The sequence below is a fragment of the Heterodontus francisci genome, chromosome 15, assembly GCF_036365525.1.
Source record: "Heterodontus francisci isolate sHetFra1 chromosome 15, sHetFra1.hap1, whole genome shotgun sequence".
Taxonomy (NCBI): domain Eukaryota; kingdom Metazoa; phylum Chordata; class Chondrichthyes; order Heterodontiformes; family Heterodontidae; genus Heterodontus; species Heterodontus francisci.
Window position 1 is genome coordinate 61,877,041 of NC_090385.1, and position 19,995 is coordinate 61,897,035.

The 19,995-nt window shown below is 43.6% G+C and overlaps 1 protein-coding gene across 1 annotated transcript in view; it reads right to left on the reverse strand.

Moving 5' to 3' along the window:
• Nucleotides 1-1,043: 1,043 nt before the first annotated feature.
• rraga (Ras-related GTP binding A) overlaps nucleotides 1,044-19,995 on the reverse strand; it is a 28,597-nt gene continuing 9,645 nt past the window's right edge. Inside the window, exons 4-9 of the mRNA XM_068047629.1 lie at nucleotides 14,536-14,758; nucleotides 13,728-13,823; nucleotides 12,082-12,204; nucleotides 5,375-5,466; nucleotides 4,695-4,810; nucleotides 1,044-3,245 (exon numbers count right to left, since the gene is read on the reverse strand). Of these exons, the coding sequence (XP_067903730.1) occupies nucleotides 3,148-3,245; nucleotides 4,695-4,810; nucleotides 5,375-5,466; nucleotides 12,082-12,204; nucleotides 13,728-13,823; nucleotides 14,536-14,758 (748 nt within the window). The 3' untranslated portion in view covers nucleotides 1,044-3,147. The remainder of the gene's footprint in view (nucleotides 3,246-4,694; nucleotides 4,811-5,374; nucleotides 5,467-12,081; nucleotides 12,205-13,727; nucleotides 13,824-14,535; nucleotides 14,759-19,995) is intronic.

Consider the following 19,995-nt stretch of genomic DNA (forward strand, 5'->3'; position numbering starts at 1 on the left):
CCTGCGCATGGCACTGGGAGTAATCCAGAAATTACTACTTTTGAGGCCCTGCTTGCTAATTACTTACCTAGCTCCCTAAATTCTGACTGCAAGACTACATCCCTCCTTCTACCTATGTCGCTGGTTCCAATGTGGACCACGACTACTGGCTGTGCACCCTCCCCCTTCGGGATGCTCTGCAGCCGCTCAGTGACATCCTTGACTCTGGCACCAGGGAGGCAACACACCACCCTGGATTCATGTCTGCGGCCACAGAAACGCCCATCTGTTCCCCTGACTATTGAATCACCTATCACTATGACTCTTCCAGTCTTCCCTGTACCCCACTGTGCAGCTGAGCCACCCATGATGCCATGGACTGGGCTCTGGCTGCGCTCCCTATCACTTTTCCCAGTATTCAGAACTGAATACCTGTTGGAGAGTGAGATGCATTCGGGGTCTCCTGCACTAGCTGCCTGATTCTTTTTGACTGTCAGGTGGTCACCCATTCCCATTCTGCTGTTCCTCAGACTTGCATTGAGCTTCATTGGAACATTGCAGGAGGCTGAGCGCAGAAATGTCAAGTGTGGGAGCAAGGTATAGAATTAAAATGACAAGTGACGGGAAGCTCGGGGTCATGCTTGCAGACTGAACAGAGGTGTTCCGCAAAGCTGTCACCCAATCTGCGTTTGGTCTCCCCAACATAGGGGAGACATCATGAGCAGCAAAAACAGTATACGAAGTTGAGAGTACAAGTAAACTGCTGTTTCAGCTATTAGTGTTTGGGGCCTTGGATGGAGAGAAGGGCAGAAGCAAAAGGGCAAGTGTTACAATTTCTTGCGCTTTCATGGCAAGGTACTGTAGGAATGGGAGGGGTTGTTGGGACTGACTGAGGAGTGGACCAGGGTATTGCGGAGGGAATGGTCCTTTTGGAATGCTGAAAAAAAAAGAGATGGCAAGCCAATATAATACTCCATGAGGAATGGAGGACCAATGCAACAAGCTCTGACAGAACACCTACAATCAAGCTAGGTCAAAGTAGTACATCGAGGGAATGCCACACACTTCTTCTATATTACTTTATTGAGATACAAAGAAATGCTGATTTTTTTTCCATACAATGACAAATGCACCATCTATGCTTTAAACAAAATAGCCTGTAACTACATTGGAGAAATTAACTAGAGTTTGCAGTAGTGAAACGTGAACAATCCCCTGCTCTCACCACATCCACCCCCCACAAAATCAGCTGTTGACTATACAGTGTGTGCACCAGGAAATAACAGAATGGTAAAACTGGCCAATATTACGTTAAACCACAAGGTATGTGCAATACTGTCAAGCGGGATTTGGAGGGGAATGTACAAGGAAAGCTGTAATTAGATCATTCAACCTTTTCAGAATATCTCTGAAATGTCACTCAGTTCAGGAGTCTCTTGTAGCTTTTGAAACATTGACATCACAGAAACATCTGAAAAATGGTACACGCAGCACCCAGTAATCCACAAACATTTCTCAGTGCATGAACACTGGGTACTTGTGCTTAGAAGTGAATTCTTAAAAGTAATAATGCATTTTAATTCATCCAACACTCAGTTTAGGGTTTAAAAAATTCTTTTAAAGTGGCAAATGTATTTTGAGCAGTCTTTAAATAAGGTTCTCTCAAACTCTTGGCTCTTAAGACAGGTTTTCAGTACTGAAAACATGAAAAAGAAATTACCAACACCCACTCAAAATAACATCCTGATCAGTTTGCATCAAGAAAAATATAGATAGCATTTGAAAAATTAAATCTAGTGTGGAAAGAGTGATACATTTCATGATGAAAATTCAAATATCTGTGTAATTCACACTTATTCACTCTTACTAATTTAAATGTTCTTTTGTTTTATTTAACTCATTTTTTTTTTTTCCTTTTTACGTTATATGCTGGAGAGGACAGGAAAAAATGCAACAGACTGCAATAGACACAATCACCATGTGCAGCTGGGAGAAGAAAACCAACCCTGTGAGACTTGCAAACATACCTGTATTACATGGGTTAAACAATCTGTTAATATTTCAACATAAAACAAGAGTCAGCAAAAACAGAAACACCTTAATAATTTACAAAAAATATACATGACCTTCTCATCAGTTAAAAGGTGTAGCTTTGGAAAGAGCAACTGACAAAATGAACACTGCAGAGTAACCCTAAAATAGTTCAACAAAACATGATTTAATATTGAAACCGAATTTTATTAAATTCTTCGCATTATTTTAACAGTGAACTGGCAGGGAATCTGCTTCCTAACATCAGCCCAGCAAAACTGTGCAAGAGCAGCCTAGGATGACCAGCCACAGCTCCTCCAATCACTGGGAGGACTAGGGAGGGGAGAAAGAAGAGAGAGGAAGTCTCACTAGCTCATCCCCACCCAGCAAAAAACTCAACTATGGGAATTGAGGAGAAAGTGCAATGATGCAACAAACAGCTCTGGCAACAGACCACCGATAATTCAAGTTGTTTAAAGTGCCATGATCTTGGGAGGTTCAAGAAAAATAGCACATCAGGTAAAAGGCATACATTTTTACATTATATTACTGAAACACAAATAAACTCAATTGTTGTTGGGAGTGTGTGGAAGAAAGTAGCCATGCCATTCATTCCAGCACTTACACTGGATAAATATTACAGGAAGTGATCACCTTCACAGCTCCTTAATAAGTAGGGATATCAGTTCTTCTTGGAGGCTTTTCATCAGATATAAATGATCATATTGCGTTTTTTTTGTAGGTGGAGAAAGAAAATACAAGTTAGATTGTCAGATCAGGAAGAGGAAGACGGTATATTTTATATGCAGAATTTAAAGTCAAAAGCCTTGTTATTACAGACTTCCACAAAGCGCTTCTCAAAACGTTTCAGCTCCTGCATGGATCACCATAAAAATGGGGCTTATACTGGGACCAGGTAAAATGTTTCATTGCAAGAGTTTTGGAGTAGAGTCTGGAATAAAGAGATCCTGCTACTTTCAGAAGATGACACGAATTACGTGACAAGATGCTCAAGGTCACAAAAAATGTGACAACTGCAGCAAATTACTCAAAAAACAGACGATATAAAGAATTATATCAAGAAATATCAATTCATCGTACACCCATCTGATATCCAGTCTATAATAAAGTTGCCCTTCAGCGCACCAAAAGACTATGTTTGGGACCATCCACTCTCTCCAGCTTCTCAAAGTGTTTCCGGGCATTACGAATATTGATGAGTGTAGCTGCTGAAGCTGAAAAAGAGTTTAGAAGAAAACAAAGTTAATTCAATACTTGAAAAACAACACTGCAAGTTAAACCACGCATGGAATCATTACAATCAAGGTATGCAGTAGTAGTTGCAGCAATAGTGTGATGGTGGGAAGGGGTCATGTGCTCAAATGGTCCAAAATTGATGTATTCACCCATTTTAGCTTTGACATAACAGAAAGGGATTTCCATGGTACAGGGAAGGGTGCAACACCCAAAGGCTATGCTTGAATCTGCTAGCAGCCACTTCCAGTACAGCACTGGAAAAGGCCTGAAAGAAGGGAAGAGGTAGGTTACTCATCCACAGTACTGACCACAGATCATGTGCGGTGCGCAAACAAGGAAAGGTATGCAGAGAAAAGGAAAACTTAAAATTAAAAAGGTTACTACCTGGGCAAAAGGAAAAGATGAACGATGAGGACTTTGTGAGCTGTAATTTATTCAGCAGATCAGTATCAAATTAAATAGGTTTAAATGAAGGATACAATCAGTATCCTTGCCCTAACAACAACTGATAGGGGGTAATCCAAGGAACTAAACTTTTAGTCCATTCCAGGGTATGCAAGTTTCTTAACTCATTACTTTCAAAAGCTAGCAATGTACAATATTTATGCTGTAGCACTGACCCATAGCACCAACCTGCTTATGTCTGTTATTTTTAATTTTGAAGAGTTAATGACAATAGTACACCAGTCTGATATTGCAAGCCTGAATAGACCACCATTCAATCAAAACAGTTACTGTTTACAAAATTAGCAAATAAATGACTGAGTTCATATCTATTTTAATTTATATATTAACTAGTTTAAAACAAATAGGTTATCGTGCCAAAATATAGAATATGAACAAAGAAAGATTACCACCTATTCAAGGTAGTGTTCACCAAGTCCTAACTATTCATCATTATACCTTAGGTCACACCAAGATGTGAAGCCATCAATTCTTTTGCTAGCCACCCATCCATAGAAGCTCAGGAGACAGAAATTTTCTTCAATTTACTCACCAGCGTAGCCACATTTCTCTATTTGAAAGGCATCCTAATTGATCCTGAGCTTAGCCTCCGACCCAATACCATCACAAAGACCACCTACTTCCGCTTCCGTAACATTGCCCACCTCCTCGTCAAAGATCTCTTCGAACACCTCTGTCTCTTTTTCCTGAGCCCCAGTACTTATTTTCAAATGTTAGGTTAGGCAAATAAACGGTGAAACAAACCAGGCCGTTTATGTAAATATACATCTATTCAAAGCTTTTGCTTTGTCTTAAATTGCAGCTCATACCTCACCATTGAGTTAGTTTGCAGCAGTCATACAAACTGGCTATATAAAAAAAAAAATCTGGTATGTCACTTACAGCGAATTAAGAATATCATGATGGATTTAACCAACTGTGTAAAATAAGTGAACAAACTGGAAAGAATTTTGGCTACTTACGGATAGAGGGATCTGACATGATTACCATCACATACGTATTAGACGTGAAGACATCAATGAATGCTGCAAAATTGGAGTTCCTAACCTCCATACTTTGGAAAGATGCAGCCAATTTACTACAAAGAGAGCAGTATGCAAAATGTATTAATTATATGCTCCAACACCAAGCACAATGAATGCAATAACCTCTGCAAACACCATCCCATTTTTCATGACCAGAGTGTGTCGAATAGGGGTCCTACTGAAGCAATGGCTCTGAACAATGAGTCCCAGGACCTAATCACGAATCAAGACTAGGGTTAAGGCATTATTGTGCATTCTTGTTCAGAATATGGTTTACAAACATTTTAGTTTTAGCTGAAGAGTTTCAACAGTCCCTAAACAGGAAAAAAGCCCATATTCAATCTTAATTTGGTAGAAAAACACACAAAGTAGTAGTAATGGCAGCCGGTGCAGAACGCAGAAATATTACACTGATGTGGCAGGGAAGGTTTTTATGAGGTTGATAGTAAGGCACACTATGGACAATTCAAAAGGAGCTTTATCTTGCGTCTAATCCAGGCCATACCTCATTTAGGAATATTCTGTACCAACAAACAAGCTGTGCTTAATGCCTAGCATGATGTATCTCATTTTGATGAGCATAAAAATCCCTGCATCTCAGACAAAAAAAGATTTACCTGCAGCTTAGCTTAAATTGTTTAATAATATTGCTGATTTTTTCAAATCTGTGTGCATCTCTCTGTTCTTTGCACTGATAGTGAGAAATCACCTGGAAAGTATGAGAAGAATAAAATTATTAACTGTCAGAGTACCTCACTGCCACCAAGGACAAACAAAAGAATCTAGATTAAAATATTTTAGTGAAAGGAAACACTTTGTCAAGTACACCCATATCCAGTTATTGTGATTATTGTACTGAACTATACAACAATGCAACAGCAGAAAGAAAAATGGAAGTGTGCCAACTACAATTACATTGAAATATTTGGTACATATCTTCTTCTTCTTTGGCCTCCTTGTCTTGAGAGACAATGGGTAAGCGCCTAGAGGTGGTCAGTGGTTTGTGAAGCAGCGCCTGGAGTGGTTAAAAAGGCCAATTCTAGAGTGACAGACTCTTCCACAGGTGCTACAGATAAAATTGGTTGTCGGGGCTGTTACACAGTTGGCTCTCTCCTTGCGCTTCTGTCTTTTTTCCTGTCAACAGCTAAGTCTCTTCGACTCGCCACTCTTCAGCCCTGCCTTTACGGCTGCCCGCCAACTCTGGCGATCACTGGCAACTGACTCCCACGACTTGCGGTCAATATCACAGGACTTCATGTCACGTTTGCAGACGTCTTTAAAGCGGAGACATGGACGGCCGGTGGGTCTGACACCAGTGACGAGCTCACTGTACAATGTGTCCTTGGGGATCCTGCCATCTTCCATGCGGCTCACATGGCCAAGCCATCTCAAGCGCCGCTGGCTCAGTAGGGCGTATATGCTGGGGATGTTGGCTGCCTCGAGGACTTCTGCGTTGGAGATACGATCCTGCCACCCGATGCCAAGGATTCTCCGGAGGCAGCGAAGATGGAATGAATGGAGACGTCGCTCTTGGCTGACATACGTTGTCCAGGCCTCGCTGCCGTACAGCAAGATACTGAGGACATAGGTTTGATACACCCGGACTTGTTGCGTGTCAGTACGCCATTTTCCCACACTCTCTTGGCCAGTCTGGACATAGCAGCAGACGCCTTTCCCATGCGCTTGTTGATTTCTGCATCGAGAGACAGGTTACTGGTGATAGTTGAGCCTAGGTAGGTGAACTCTTGAACCACTTCCAGAGCGTGGTCGCCGATATTGATGGATGGAGCATTTCTGACGGCCTGTCCCATGATGTTCGTTTTCTCGAGGCTGATGGTTAAGCCAAATTCGTTGCAGGCAGCCGCAATCCTGTCGATGAGTCTCTGCAGACACTCTTCTGTATGGGATGCTAATGCAGCATCGTCAGCAAAGTGGAGGTCCCTGATGAGGACCTTCCGTACTTTGGTCTTCGCTCCAAGACGGGCAAGGTTGAACAACCTGCCATCTAATCTTGTGTGAAGGAAAATTCCTTCTTCTGAAGACTTGAGATCAGCAAGGAGAAGATGATGATCCCAAACAGTGTAGGTGCGAGAACACAGCCCTGTTTCATGCCACTCAGGATAGGAAAGGGGTCTGATGAGGCACCGCTATGCTGAATTGTGCCTTTCATATCGTCATGGAATGAGGTGATGATACTTATCAGCTTTGGTGGACATCCGAACTTTGCTAGTAGTCTGAAAAGACCATATCTACTGACGAGGTCAAAGGGCTTTGGTGAGATCAATGAAAGCAACGTAGAGGGGCATCTGTTGTTCACAGCATTTCTCCTGTAGCTGGCGAAGGTGGATCTCTGCTCAAAAGCCGCACTGTGCCTCAGGATAGACACGCTCAGCAGCTTCTGCAGTCTGTTTAAAACGACTTGAGCAAAGACTTCCCCCACTATGCTGAGCAGGGAGATTCCACGGTAGTTGTTACAGTCACCGCAGTCATCCTTGTTCTTAGAGGGTGATGATATTGGCATCGCGCATGTCCTGTGGTACTGCTCCCTCATCCCAGCACAGGCAAAGCAGTTCATGGAGTGCTGAGAGTATAGCAGGCTTGGAACTCTTGATTATTTCAGGGGTAATGCCGTCCTTCCCAGGGGCTTTTCCACTGGCGAGAGAATCAATGGCATCACCGAGTTCCAATTTTGTTGGCTGTACGTCCAGCTCATCCATGACTGGCAGAGACTGGGCTGCATTGAGGACGGTTTCAGTGACATTTTCCCTGGACTAGAGTTGTAGGTAGTACTCCACCCAGCGGTCCATTTGCTTGCGTTGGTCAGTGATCGTGTCCCCCAATTTAGACTTGGGGGGGGGGGGGGGGGGGGGTGCGATCTTCTTGCTGGTTGGCCCAAAAGCTCTCAATGCCATCATACATTCCTCTGATGTTGCCGGTGTCGAAGGCCAGCTGAATGCGACTGTATAGGTGTTGCCAGTAGTCATTTGCACAGCGCCTGGCTGTTCTTTGTGCAGCGCTTCTGGCTACTTTAAGTGCTACGGATGTTAACTCGCTGGGGGCTTTCTTGTAGAACAGTGCAATGCGCTTAGCGGCTATGACAGGTTGTACTCTATGCCTCTATTTATAAAGCCCAGGATACCATATGCCTTATTAACCACTTTATCAACCTGCCCCAACACCTTCAGACATTTGTGACTATATACCACCAGGTCCCTCTGCTCCTACTGCCCCGACACCTTCAGGAATTTGTGCATATATACCCCTAGGTCCCTCTGTGCCTGCATCCCTTTAGAATTGTACCCTTTATTTTATATTGCTTCTCCTCACTCTTCCTACCAAAATGCATCATTTCACACTTCTCTGCATTAAATTTCATCAGCCACTTGTCCGTCTATTCCACCACCCTATGTTCTCTTGAAGTCTGTCGCTATCCTCCTCACACTGCACAATACTTCCTAGTTTTGTGTCAAATGCAAATTTTGAAATTGTGCCCTGCACACCCAAGTCGAAGTCATTAATATAGTTTAAAAAAAAAAAAAAGCAGTGGTCCTAAAATTGACCCCCTGGGGAATCCCACTACACACCTTCCTTCAAGCTGAAAAACAATCATTACTCGGATTCCTGTCTCTTAGCCAACTTCATATCCATGCTGCCACTGTCCTTTTATTCCATGGGCTTTAACTTTGCTGACCAGCCTGTTATGCAGCACTTCATCAAATGCCTTTTGGAAATCCATGTATACAACATTAACTGCATCACCCTCATCAAGAAACTCAAAACAAGTTAAACACTATTCTCCCTTAACAAATATGTGCTTTTTTTCCTTAATTAATCCACATTTGTCCAAGTGACTGTTAATTTTGTCCCAGATTATCATTTCTAAAAGCTTTCTCATCACAGAGATTAAACTGACTGGGCTTGTCCTTGCACCCTTTTTCGAATAAGGGTGTAACATTTACAATTCTCCAGTCCTCTGGTACCACCCCTGTATCTAAGGAGGACTGGAATATCATGGTCAGTGTTTCTGCAATTTCCACCCTTATTTACCTTCTTTCTTTTTCTCTTTAGTAGCTTCAAATACATCTGATTCAGTCCTGTTGACTTATCAACTTAAAGGACAGCCAGCTTAATATCGCCTCTATCAATTTTTAGCCCATCCAGTGTCTCAACTACCTCCTCTTTCACTGTGACTTTGGCAGCTTCTCCTTCCTTGATAAAAGACAGATGTGAAGTATTTATTCAGTATCTCAGCTGTGCCCTCTGCCTCCATGCTTAAATCCCTTTTCTGGTCCCTAATCGGCCCCACTCCTCCTTTTCCTAGTTTGGCTATTTACATACCTCTAGAAAACTTTCGCTTCCCTTTTCGGTTAGCTGCCAGTTTTTTCTCGTACTTTTTTTCTTCACTTCTCTTTTTTTCCACTTCCCCTCTGAAGTTTCTACATTCAGCCTGTTCTCACGTGTAATTATCAACTTAACATCTGTCATGCGCACTCTTTTTCTGCTTCATTTTACTTTCGTCATCCAGGGAGCTCTAGCTTTGATTGTTCCACCTTTCCCCCTCATGGGAACGTACCCCAACTGTCCCCGAATTATCTCCTCTTTAACGACAGCCCGTTGTTCTATTATAGTTTTGCTTGCCAATCTTTCGATTAGAATTTACCCGGATCCATTCTTATCACACTGAAATTGGCCCTCCCCCAAATAACTATCTTTACTCTGGATTGCATCTTTTCCTTTTCCATAGTAGCATGAGGTTTAGGTTAGCTGTGATACTATGCGCTAAATGCTCCCCTACTGACACTTGATCCACCTCATTTGCCATAATGAGATCTAACTATGCCCCCTTCGTCATTGGGCCAGAAACATGCTGATCTAGAAAACTCTCCTGAACACACGAGAAACTCTTTTCCCCCTCCCTACCCTTTATGTTATTACTATCCCAGTCAATATTAGCATAAAGTTCCCCTATTATAGTTTTTGCACCTCTCTGTAATTTCCTTGCAAATTTGTTCCTCTATATCTTTCCCACTGATTGGTTGCCTATAGAATACGTTAGTACTGCAACGGTACCTCTATTGTTTCTTAGCTCTAACTATACAGATTCTGTCCTTGACCCCTCTAGGACATCCTCTCTCTCCCTCTCTCTAGTATTGTAATATTCTCCTTAATCACTACTGCCACCCCTCCTCATTTCTTTTCCTATCTTTCCTGAACACCCTGTATCCAGGGATACATAGTAGCCAGTCCTGCCCTTTTTTGAGCCAGGAGTTAGCTCAAGATCATATTCCCATTTGGCTATCTGTGCCTGCAGCTCACCAAACTTATTTACCAGGCTCCATGCATTCACATACATGCACTGTAAACCTAATTTAAGCTTGGTTGGATTCTCTCTTACTCTGACCCCACCAAATGCCTTGCTATTTCTTACTCTTGTGCTATCTGTCTCTCTCAATTCTTTGTGCACTTTTTTTTTCTCTAATGCTACATCCTGGTTCTTCTATCCCTGCCAAGTTAGTTTAAATCCTCCCCAAAAGCAGTAGCATAACACCCCACAAGGACATTGGTCCCAGCTCGGTTCAGGTGCAATCCATTGGCCTGTACAGGTCCCACCTCTCTCAATGTCCCAGGAATCTGCTAGATCCTCCTATTTCTATACTCACTAGCACATGGTACTGGGAGTAATCCAGAGATGACTACTTTTGAGGTCCTGCATGCTAGTTTCTTTCCTGGCTCCCTAAAATATTCCTGCAGGACCTCATCCCTCTTTCTACCAAAGTCATTTATACCAATATGAACCACGAACACAAATATGGACTGACTGTCCACCCTCTGCATCTGCTCGGTGACATCCGTCACCCAGAACCAAGGAGGCAACATGCCATCCTGGATTAACACTGCGGCTGCAGAAATGCCTGTCTGTGCTCCTAACTATAGGATCCCCCATCACTATTGCTTTCACAAACTTCCTCCTGCTTCCCCTACTGTCCAGCTGCGGACTTGGCTCTGGCTACACTCCCCAGAGGAACCATCATGCTCATCAGTATTCAGAACTGAACACCTGTAGGAGAGCGAGATGCACTCAGAACTCCTGCACTGCCTGCCTGGTCCTCCTTGATGCCTGGTGGTCACCCATTCTCTGTCTGCAGGATAACCACATCCAGAAACATGCTGTCCACATAGTTCTCAGCCTTGCGGTTGTACCGCAGTGACACCAGCTGCTGCTCAAACTCCAAAACACAGACCTCAAGCTCCTCCAGCTGACCACACTTCCTGCACACGTGGTTGTCCAGGACACGAGAATTGTCCTGGAGTTCCCACATGCAACAGGATGTGCATTCCACAGGACTGCGATGCCGTGCCATGCCTATTGAATTCACCAAAATAAACTTAAGACTAAAGTAAATAAAGACTCACTAATCAGCTGTTTCACTTGTGTTGACATCACTTTATTTTATAGGGAGGTTAACTTAAAATATTTTACTTAACTATTATCTGTATGCTTTAGATTTTAATTTACTGAAAAATTCAGAACCCTTTAATCTTGTTACCACACCTTGCTATTTAATTTTAACTTTATCCCCTGGATCTGATTGATTAATAGAACACTGTAATCCTATGATAAGTTACCAAATTGGCTTTAGATTTTGCACTATTTAATTGAGCTAATCTTACCTTATAAATTGATTAATTTAAATTAAATGCTTACCAGTATACTCACTCCACGTAACTCCTTGACCTAAGACGTCACTTCACCGTTTTCCCCCTCCCGTTTGGTTCAGATCCATAACTCAAACATACATCAAAATGCTGTTCCGCTCTCCGGCCTCTCCCCTTGGACCACTCTGCTCCCCGGCCTCTCCTTTTATATCTTTTAAATTCCTGGTGCCTGGGGCTCTTGGGCTCTCCAATTGGATGAAACATGCCACCAGATTAAAATCCTACTTTATAACTAAGGTTTTATGAAGACATTCCTACTGAATCATGGCAGTAAGCTGACCTCATGAGGGAAAACTCAGCTTAACAAAGTCACTGTACCCAAAAGTTTGAGCTAGCTGAATTAAATACAGGAGTAAAGATACATTCACTAAACGGGATACAACTGGGTAGTGGTTCTGCTAAAAACAGAGGCCTGACTAAGCTATAGAACGCAAGTTCAAATTTTACCATCAATTCCATAGTCAAATAGCCCACCAACACTCTCTCTCCAGGCTCATACATGAAGAATAATCACTTAAGGTATCAGGACATAACCGCACCCGAGGAACTACACAATCACCATAAATCAACACCATCAGATGAGAAAAAAAAAAACCACAGCACTTACTAGGAATGTGGCCCTTTCAAACAGTAGCACCTCATCAGCTTCAATAATCTGAGCAAAGTTCCTCAGGTTGGTTTCCAGTTGCTGAACATTAGGAATCAGCTGGTACACAATGCTTGACCAAGCCTACGAGAAATAAATCTCATGATCATTAGAAAACTCCAAAGGCTTAATGAAAATACTCGAAATAGATGCAAGTACTTCCATGATTTGGAACAGATTTTATGACATCTAGGAATAGCTTTTTATTGCATTATATAGAGGATATTAAAGCAACTATTTTCCTGCTAGGAAAGATATTGATTATAAACAAGATAACATTCATCTTTTTGAACATGCTGCTGCAGAATTATGACAACACAAAATTGAGATTGAAAGGCTATCTATTTTTCCCCTTTTGTCCTCCCCAGAAGGTGCTGAATGTTGGCTATGCATTGGCCACAGGCCTATGTCTGTCCAAGCCAATCAAGCCAAGTCCAATACATCTTTACATGGCATCCCCAAAAGTACACTTTCCAATAAGACCCTCTGGATCATGATCAGGACCAAGTACCTTTGATAATTGTTCCTTTTCCTAGACAGAGACTAACTGTAGCAACGTTATCACCACCCTGGCTAAGATCAGACATTCTTCCCCCAAAAAGGGAAACAATTTCAATAAATTCAAGGCTTCATCAGATGTGAAAGCTAGTACTTGAGCATTTTGATAACTGCAGTCTGAATACAGTTCATCCATAGAGCCTTAAGGATGCAACTCAACCCTGCCATCTACTACCATTCCTCTTAAACTGGCCAGACAATTCCCATACAACAACCATGGACTTCTAAGCATACAGAGCTTTTTCCAATTCATTTCACAACAGTCCAGCTACACATCACAAAAATGCACTAGTGTAGCAGTTAGAGCAATGGCACAGTAAGCAATGTTTCACTTTATTAGAGGGAGAGGTGTGCTCACTTATGAGGCATAACTGAAGGATTTTAACAAGGTCAAGTTTTACAACCTGTTCCCAAAGGTGCAAATTGGAAAGTTTTTTTTTTTAAAAACATGCTATGCTGACTCCTCTCATTAGTACAAGAAGTCCATTGCACAGAAACAGGCCATTAACCCCAACTGGTCTATGCTGCTTTTATGCTCCACACAAGCCTCCTCCCACCCATCTTCATCTAACCCTTTCAGCATACCCTTCTATTCTCCCTCATCTGCTTATTTAACTTCTCCTTCAACGCATCTATTCTATTTGCCTCAACTACTCCTGGTAGTAGCGCGTTCCACATTCTTACCACACTTTGGGTATAGAGGTTTCTCCTGAATTTCCTATTGGATTTAATAGTGACTATCTTATATTTATGGCCCCCAGTTTTTGAATTCCCTACAAGTGGAAACATCTTCTCTACGTCTACCCAATCAAATTTTAAAAACATCCTATCACGTCATCTCTTAGCCTTCTCTTTTCATTAGTTTATTTAAATCTTTCGTGACATAATAATCAGTTTGAATTTGTCCGAATTCAAGAAATACACATGAGGAACATGAAAGCACCACAGACTGACGGGAGGTGGGATTCTTTAAAAACCATACAGAAAAAATAAAACAGAATTTATGATCCATGCCATGTGAACAGCTCGTCACTTTAATGCAATCTTACTTTGTACAAGGTCTCATCCCAGATGGAGGTTCGAAAGCAGGTACATTCCAGAGGACGGGACAAGCGCCTCAAGTCATCTTCACGCTCCTTAAAAATCTGTAACCGAGAAATTAAAGTAAATTTGGACAGATTTTGAACAATTCAATCATAGCACAGAAGGTGGCCATTGGCTACATTATGTCTGCATTAGCCCATCTTAATCATTTCTCTGTCCCAACTTAGGAATTATTTTTTTAAAAGTACACTGAGCATCTACAATGCTGGGATCTAATGTTACAAAACTACAGGGATTAACAATCTTGAGTTTTCAAGCAAATCTACCAATCTCAAGTAAGACAAAGGTTTTAAAAGCTGAGGGATAGCAGTACAAGAATCAAACTCTTTTCATTTCCAACATCGAGTTCCAGCTTCAAAGTACTCTCAGGTCAAGCACAGCATAAAGGTAGATTCAGAGATGTTCTCACTTTTCCAACAAGAAGTTTAAAACCTAACTGCAGATGAGCACTGGTATGACATCCTCCATTTCGAACACCAGCTATCTTTCTGACCAAGACTACAAGCTTGCATCCTACTTCTGTTGAATTACATTTGAACATTTTGTGCTGTGGGTCTGCATCCACTAATAATTAAGTTGCTGCACATATGTCAAAAAAAAGGAGACTTTCATTCCATTAATACATGGTAAATTGAAACGTAAGCCCCAAGGCTCTTGGCACTACCCAATGTTGAGATTCTTTTCATTTGTAGGTGTAAAATATTTCCCTACTTTAGTAGAACATTACAAGATGGACAGCAAACCTCAGCTTACCAGGTCACGCTGATCTTCCTGCACAAGATCCATCTTGTGAACAAGGCAGAAGATTTTAGCATCAGGAGAGTTTTGAAGAATTGCTTCCAGGCACGATTGGTAGTAATGCATATCTTTCTCCAATTCCCGACTTTCCACATCAAAAACGTAAATAAGAACTTCCACATTGCGGAATATGTTGTCTCGTTGACTGGTAAAGTAGTTTTCCATGAAGGTGTCCTGGCTGAGTCAAAAACAAAATGTCCATTGATCTAAATAAAAAAAAGTGTCAGGGAAACCCCCAACTGCCAAGACTAAGGCACACATTATTTCGCCACATGAACATTAAAACTTAAAATTGCAATGCTGTGACCCCAGAAAGACATTTCCATGGTAACAGACAATGTTGAAACAATGGAGACTCTGCAGTGGCTCTCCAATATACAGAAGTGGTCAGACTAGTTTTAGTCACATGGCTAGTTGACTGAGGCAGAGAAATTTGAGCCTCCAACTATACAAGGAACTAGTCACATAACTAACCTGCTGAGCACCCTGGGAGCTTTTTGAATGTGAACTCCCAAAGCGATTTGAAGCAGAACTACACGTGCTCTCCTGGAACGAAGAACAACTGTCTGCCTGCCTATGTCTCACGGAACTGAAACCATTGAGGACACGTGAAACGCAAAGAGAGAAAGGTTTTCCACGTGAACAAAGTTTTAAGATGATTCCTGGGCCCCAATGAAACACAAGACTATAACTTCAATCAAGGACCACAGCGAGCTCGAGAAACAGTAACACGATACTGTCTCAAAGTGTTCTACTTCTACTCTTTTCTGTCCCTATGTTGCATGTTTAGATCGCATGTGCATGCTTGCGTGGGCGCATCGCATATCAGCAGGTGTGAACTGTATTAGAGTTAAGTTTAAGTTTAGTTTAGTTTGGAGATACAGCACTGAAACAGGCCCTTCGGCCCACCGAGTCTGTGCCGACCATCAACCACCCATTTATACAAATCCTACACTAATCCCATATTCCTACCACATCCCCACCTGTCCCTATATTTCCCTACCACCTACCTATACTAGGGGCAATTGCTAATGGCCAATTAACCAATCAACCTGCAAGTCTTTGGCATGTGGGAGGAAACCGGAGCACCCGGAGGAAACCCACGCAGACACAGGGAGAACTTGCAAACTCCACACAGGCAGCACCCAGAATTGAACCCGGGTCGCTGGAGCTGTGAGGCTGCGGTGCTAACCACTGCGCCACTGTGCCGCCTAAGGTTTAATAAATTTAATCTTTCTGCTTTAAACCAAAAAAAGCCTCTTTGTGCTCAGTTATTTGTCTTATTATTGGAAACAGTGACCATGGATTCACAAAAAGGGGAGCTCAAAACACTGTTTAAAATTAAACCCTGTTACAATGGTTTGAGGCTAACTGTGCTGCACACCAGGGAATGGTCGGTGTCGCAGTCCGCACTGTGGAAGCTGCATGTGATTTGAACGCTGTTTAAAGAGGCTCGCCTTGTGACGATGAGGTCCAGCTGCTGCGAACGACATCTTGGGTGCCTCCAAGAAACCTGGTGACAGGGTTTAGTATGAAAGAATGAGTTGGTGATGCAGAGGTCATGATAGGTACACAACTCAAGCAGTCTCTGTCCATTCTCATTCATCCTTCCAATGCCATAGCACCCAAGGCAGGAGGGCCATGAGTCATGGTCGGCCCCAACTCTGCAGGAACAGATGTTCGGTATTGGGGACACTACTAATGATATTATGGAGTTCCTCGGAAAACCGGTCTTTAGCTTCAGATGGGGAGCAGAGTGTTGGAGCATAGATGCTGAGTAGGTGTACTGGACCAGAGGCGGTGAGCAGTCGGCTGGACAGTATGCGTTCCGAGCCATTTGAAGGTGGCTCTATCACGCTAATAAAGAGTTTCTGATGGCAAAGCCCACTCCACGCTGCTTTGGTTCTTCAGGATCCCTACCCTGCCAGAAGATGCAGTCTTGCTCTCTTAGAGATCCGCTCACAGGGAGGCATGTCTCCTGAAGTGCTGCAATGTCCACATTGAGTCTACTGAGCTCGTTGTTAATGATGGCGGTCTTCCGAGAATCGTTGATTTGTGTAAGGTCTTCCAACAGGCCAGGACACACAGTTCTGACGTTCCAGCTTGCAAAACGAAGGGCTGGTACCTTCTTTTCTTTTTTCGTCGTGCTGTTTGGTGCGGTGTTGCAGTCCACTTTTCGGGCAATTACCCTGAGCTCCAAGTACCCACTGAAGCAGGTGGACTGTGGTGGGACAGAACCTTACTGACCGGGGGCTGCCCGGTTTGAGGGGGGCGGTGTAGCTGTCCAGTGAGATGCGATGACCGGCGACAAAGGCAATCCGTGGCACCCAATCTCTATGCCTATTGAGCTGGACTTCTAACCCATAACTGCTGCCTTCCGTGTTGTGTTGGTCGCTGCGAGGCGACTATGGAGTGACCTCTCCATGGCGCATGTATGGAGGTTGTGAGTTTCCCAAGCTTCAAAACCCCCCTCTCAGCCTTCCTCCTGGGGTCCAAAGGAGTGCAGAGCACGACGTTTGGCACCGGTATGGCAGCAGGACCTGCCGGAAACATGCCAAAGGTGACACATGACCGCCTTCGGGGTTCCGCTCCGGATTTTCTGTTTGGGTTCACTCCCTTTGCCTTGGTCTCTCCCGAGACACCCACAAGACAGTGGGGTTGTTAGGGCCCCTGCTCAGGGATAGGTGGATGCCGGTGGGGGGGAGGAGAGGGGGTGCAAGGGGGAGGGGTGTGGTGGGAAGGGGGCTGCAGGCAATAAAACATTTCATCAGCTCCCACCATTGTCCTCTAGTGATCTGAATGCTGGTGGGGTACCTTCATTAATTGGTTAGTAGTAATGCACTTAAGATAGGACCTCATCAGGGTAATCGGGCTCTCAGTGAACCTATTCGCTTCCATCTGCATCGTCTTAGTCAACAAGTGGATCGCGACCCTGGCGAGCAGGCCAGCCCACAGCCCCCTCGATATCAGCGTCCCCTAGGCTGACGCTGCGCTCGTGGTCGCCATCCAGCTGACGGTAGAACTTCTTTCCCGGCTCCCAGCAAATAAATGTTAAGTACTGCAGTAAAAAGGCTTCAAACACACCAAGATGATCTACTCGGTGTAGCTGCTCCACATCTGGCCGTCCCTATACTGCTTGCTGGAGGTGGCCGTTCCGATGGAGTTACAAACCACCATGTGGAAGCCAGCCTCTGACAGCCTGTCAAGTGTCTATATCTATTTGAGTGTCGAATTTCTATCTGAAGTCTAGCTTTTTCTTCAATTTAGCAGTTAACTAAAAATTGCTCCTTAAGTTAACCTTTATTCCAGCCTTAAAGCCGAGATATACAAGATCTCTGGGAGTAGCTGCAGCTAGTTACTTAGGTAGCTGGATGAAACTCGTTTTCAGAAGCTTAAAATCAGTTGTTTTTCAGAAAGTATAAAAGCAGGACTTCCTCAGTGCTGCTTTGAGTGATTGCAGTGTAAAGTGGGAGTTTGGTAAGTGAAGGAGTTCAGTAACTCCTTTCTTTTTCTACTTTTTTCAGCCTCCAACAGCTGACTTTTACTTCGGTACAGGGGAAGAAGCTGATTGGTGAGTAACTTGTATGTTTTTCTACTTACTCTAATTGTAATAATTTTTTGAGGTTATAGTAGGACAGGTCAGCTCAGCCAAGTGGAATGTACATCCTGTCATATGTGGGAGGTCACGGATGCAACATGTGTCACTGACTGCAGAAGCTTGAGTTCTGGGTTTTGGAATTTGAGTGGCAGATGGAGTCACTGTTGTGCATGCGCAAGGCAGAGGACTACATGAATAGCACCTTTAGGGAGGTGGTCACACCGTAGGTTAGGAGCATGCAGGCAGGGAGGTAATAGGTGACCGCCAGGCAGTCTAAGAGAACCAGGCAGGCAGTGCAGGAGTCCCCTGGGTCTATCTTGCTTGCTAAATCAGTTTTCCATTTTGGATACTGGTGAGGCCGATGGTTCCTCAGGGGAGTGCAGCCAGAGCAAAATCAGTGGCACCACGGGTGGCTCAGCTGCACAGGAAGGAAGAAGAGTGGAACAGCAATAGTGATAGGGGATTCGCTAGTCAGGGGATCAGAAGGCTGATCTGTGGCAGTAAACGTGACTCCAGGCGGGTGTGTTGCCTCCCTGGTGCCAGGATCAAGGATGTCACGGAGTGGCTGCAGGACATTCTTCTGGGGAAGGGTGAACAACCAGAGGTCATGGTCCACATTGGTACCAATGACATAGGTAAGAAGAGGGATGAGGTCCTGAAAGCAGATTTTAGGGAGTTAGGAAGGAAATTAGAAAGTAGGACCTCAAGAGCAGTAATCTCACGATTACTCCCAGTACCACGTGCTAGCGAACATAGGAATAGGAGGATTGATCGATTGAACACGTGACTGGAGAATTGGTGTAGGAGGAAAGGGCAACAGATTATTTATTTTATTTAGAGATACAGCACTGAAACAAGCCCTTCGGCCCACCGAGTCTGTGCCGACCATCAACCACCCATTTATACTAATGCTATACTAATTCCATATTCCTAGCACATCCCCATCTGTCCCTATATTTCCCTACCACCTACCTATACTAGGGGCAATTTATAATGGCCAATTTACCTATCAACCTGCAAGTCTCTGGCATGTGGGAGAAAACCGGAGCACCCGGAGGAAACCCACGCAGACACAGGGAGAACTTGCAAATTCCACACAGGCAGTACCCAGAATTGAACCCGGGTCGCTGGAGCTGTGAGGCTGCGGAGCTAACCACTGCGCCGCCCAAGATTTGAGGCATTGGGACCGGTTCTGGGGCAGGTGGGACCTGTACAGGATGGATGGGCTACACCTTAACAGGACCGGAACAAATATCCTCATAGGGAGATTTGCAAGTGCTGTTGGGGAGGGTTTAAACTAGATTGTCATGGGGTTGGGAACCTGAGTGGTAGCTCAAATTGGAAGGATGTAAAGCTGGTAACAGGAAGTAGAAAAGTAGCAAGCGATATTAGACGGCAGGCGAAACAAAGACAAACATCAACTAAGCTTAGAATGTAGAATAATTTCAAGATGACAAGGTTAAGGGCACTCTACCTAAATGCATGCAGCATTCGCAACAAGGTATATGATTTAAAGGCACAAATAGAGGTAAAAGGGTATAATCTGATTGCCATTACGGAAACCTGGCTATAAGGTGACCAAGACTGGGATCTGATTATTCAAGGATATTCGACATTTAGGAAGGACAAACAAAAAGGAAAAGGGGGTGGTGTTGCGCTGATAAGGGATGGGATCAGTACATTAGGGAGGATCTTAGATGAGAAGAACAAAATGTGGGATCTATTTGGGTGGAGCGGAGAAACAGCAAGGGACAGCAAACATTGTTTATAAGCCAAACAGTAGTGGTAGTGTGGGCAATGGTATTACTCAGGAGATT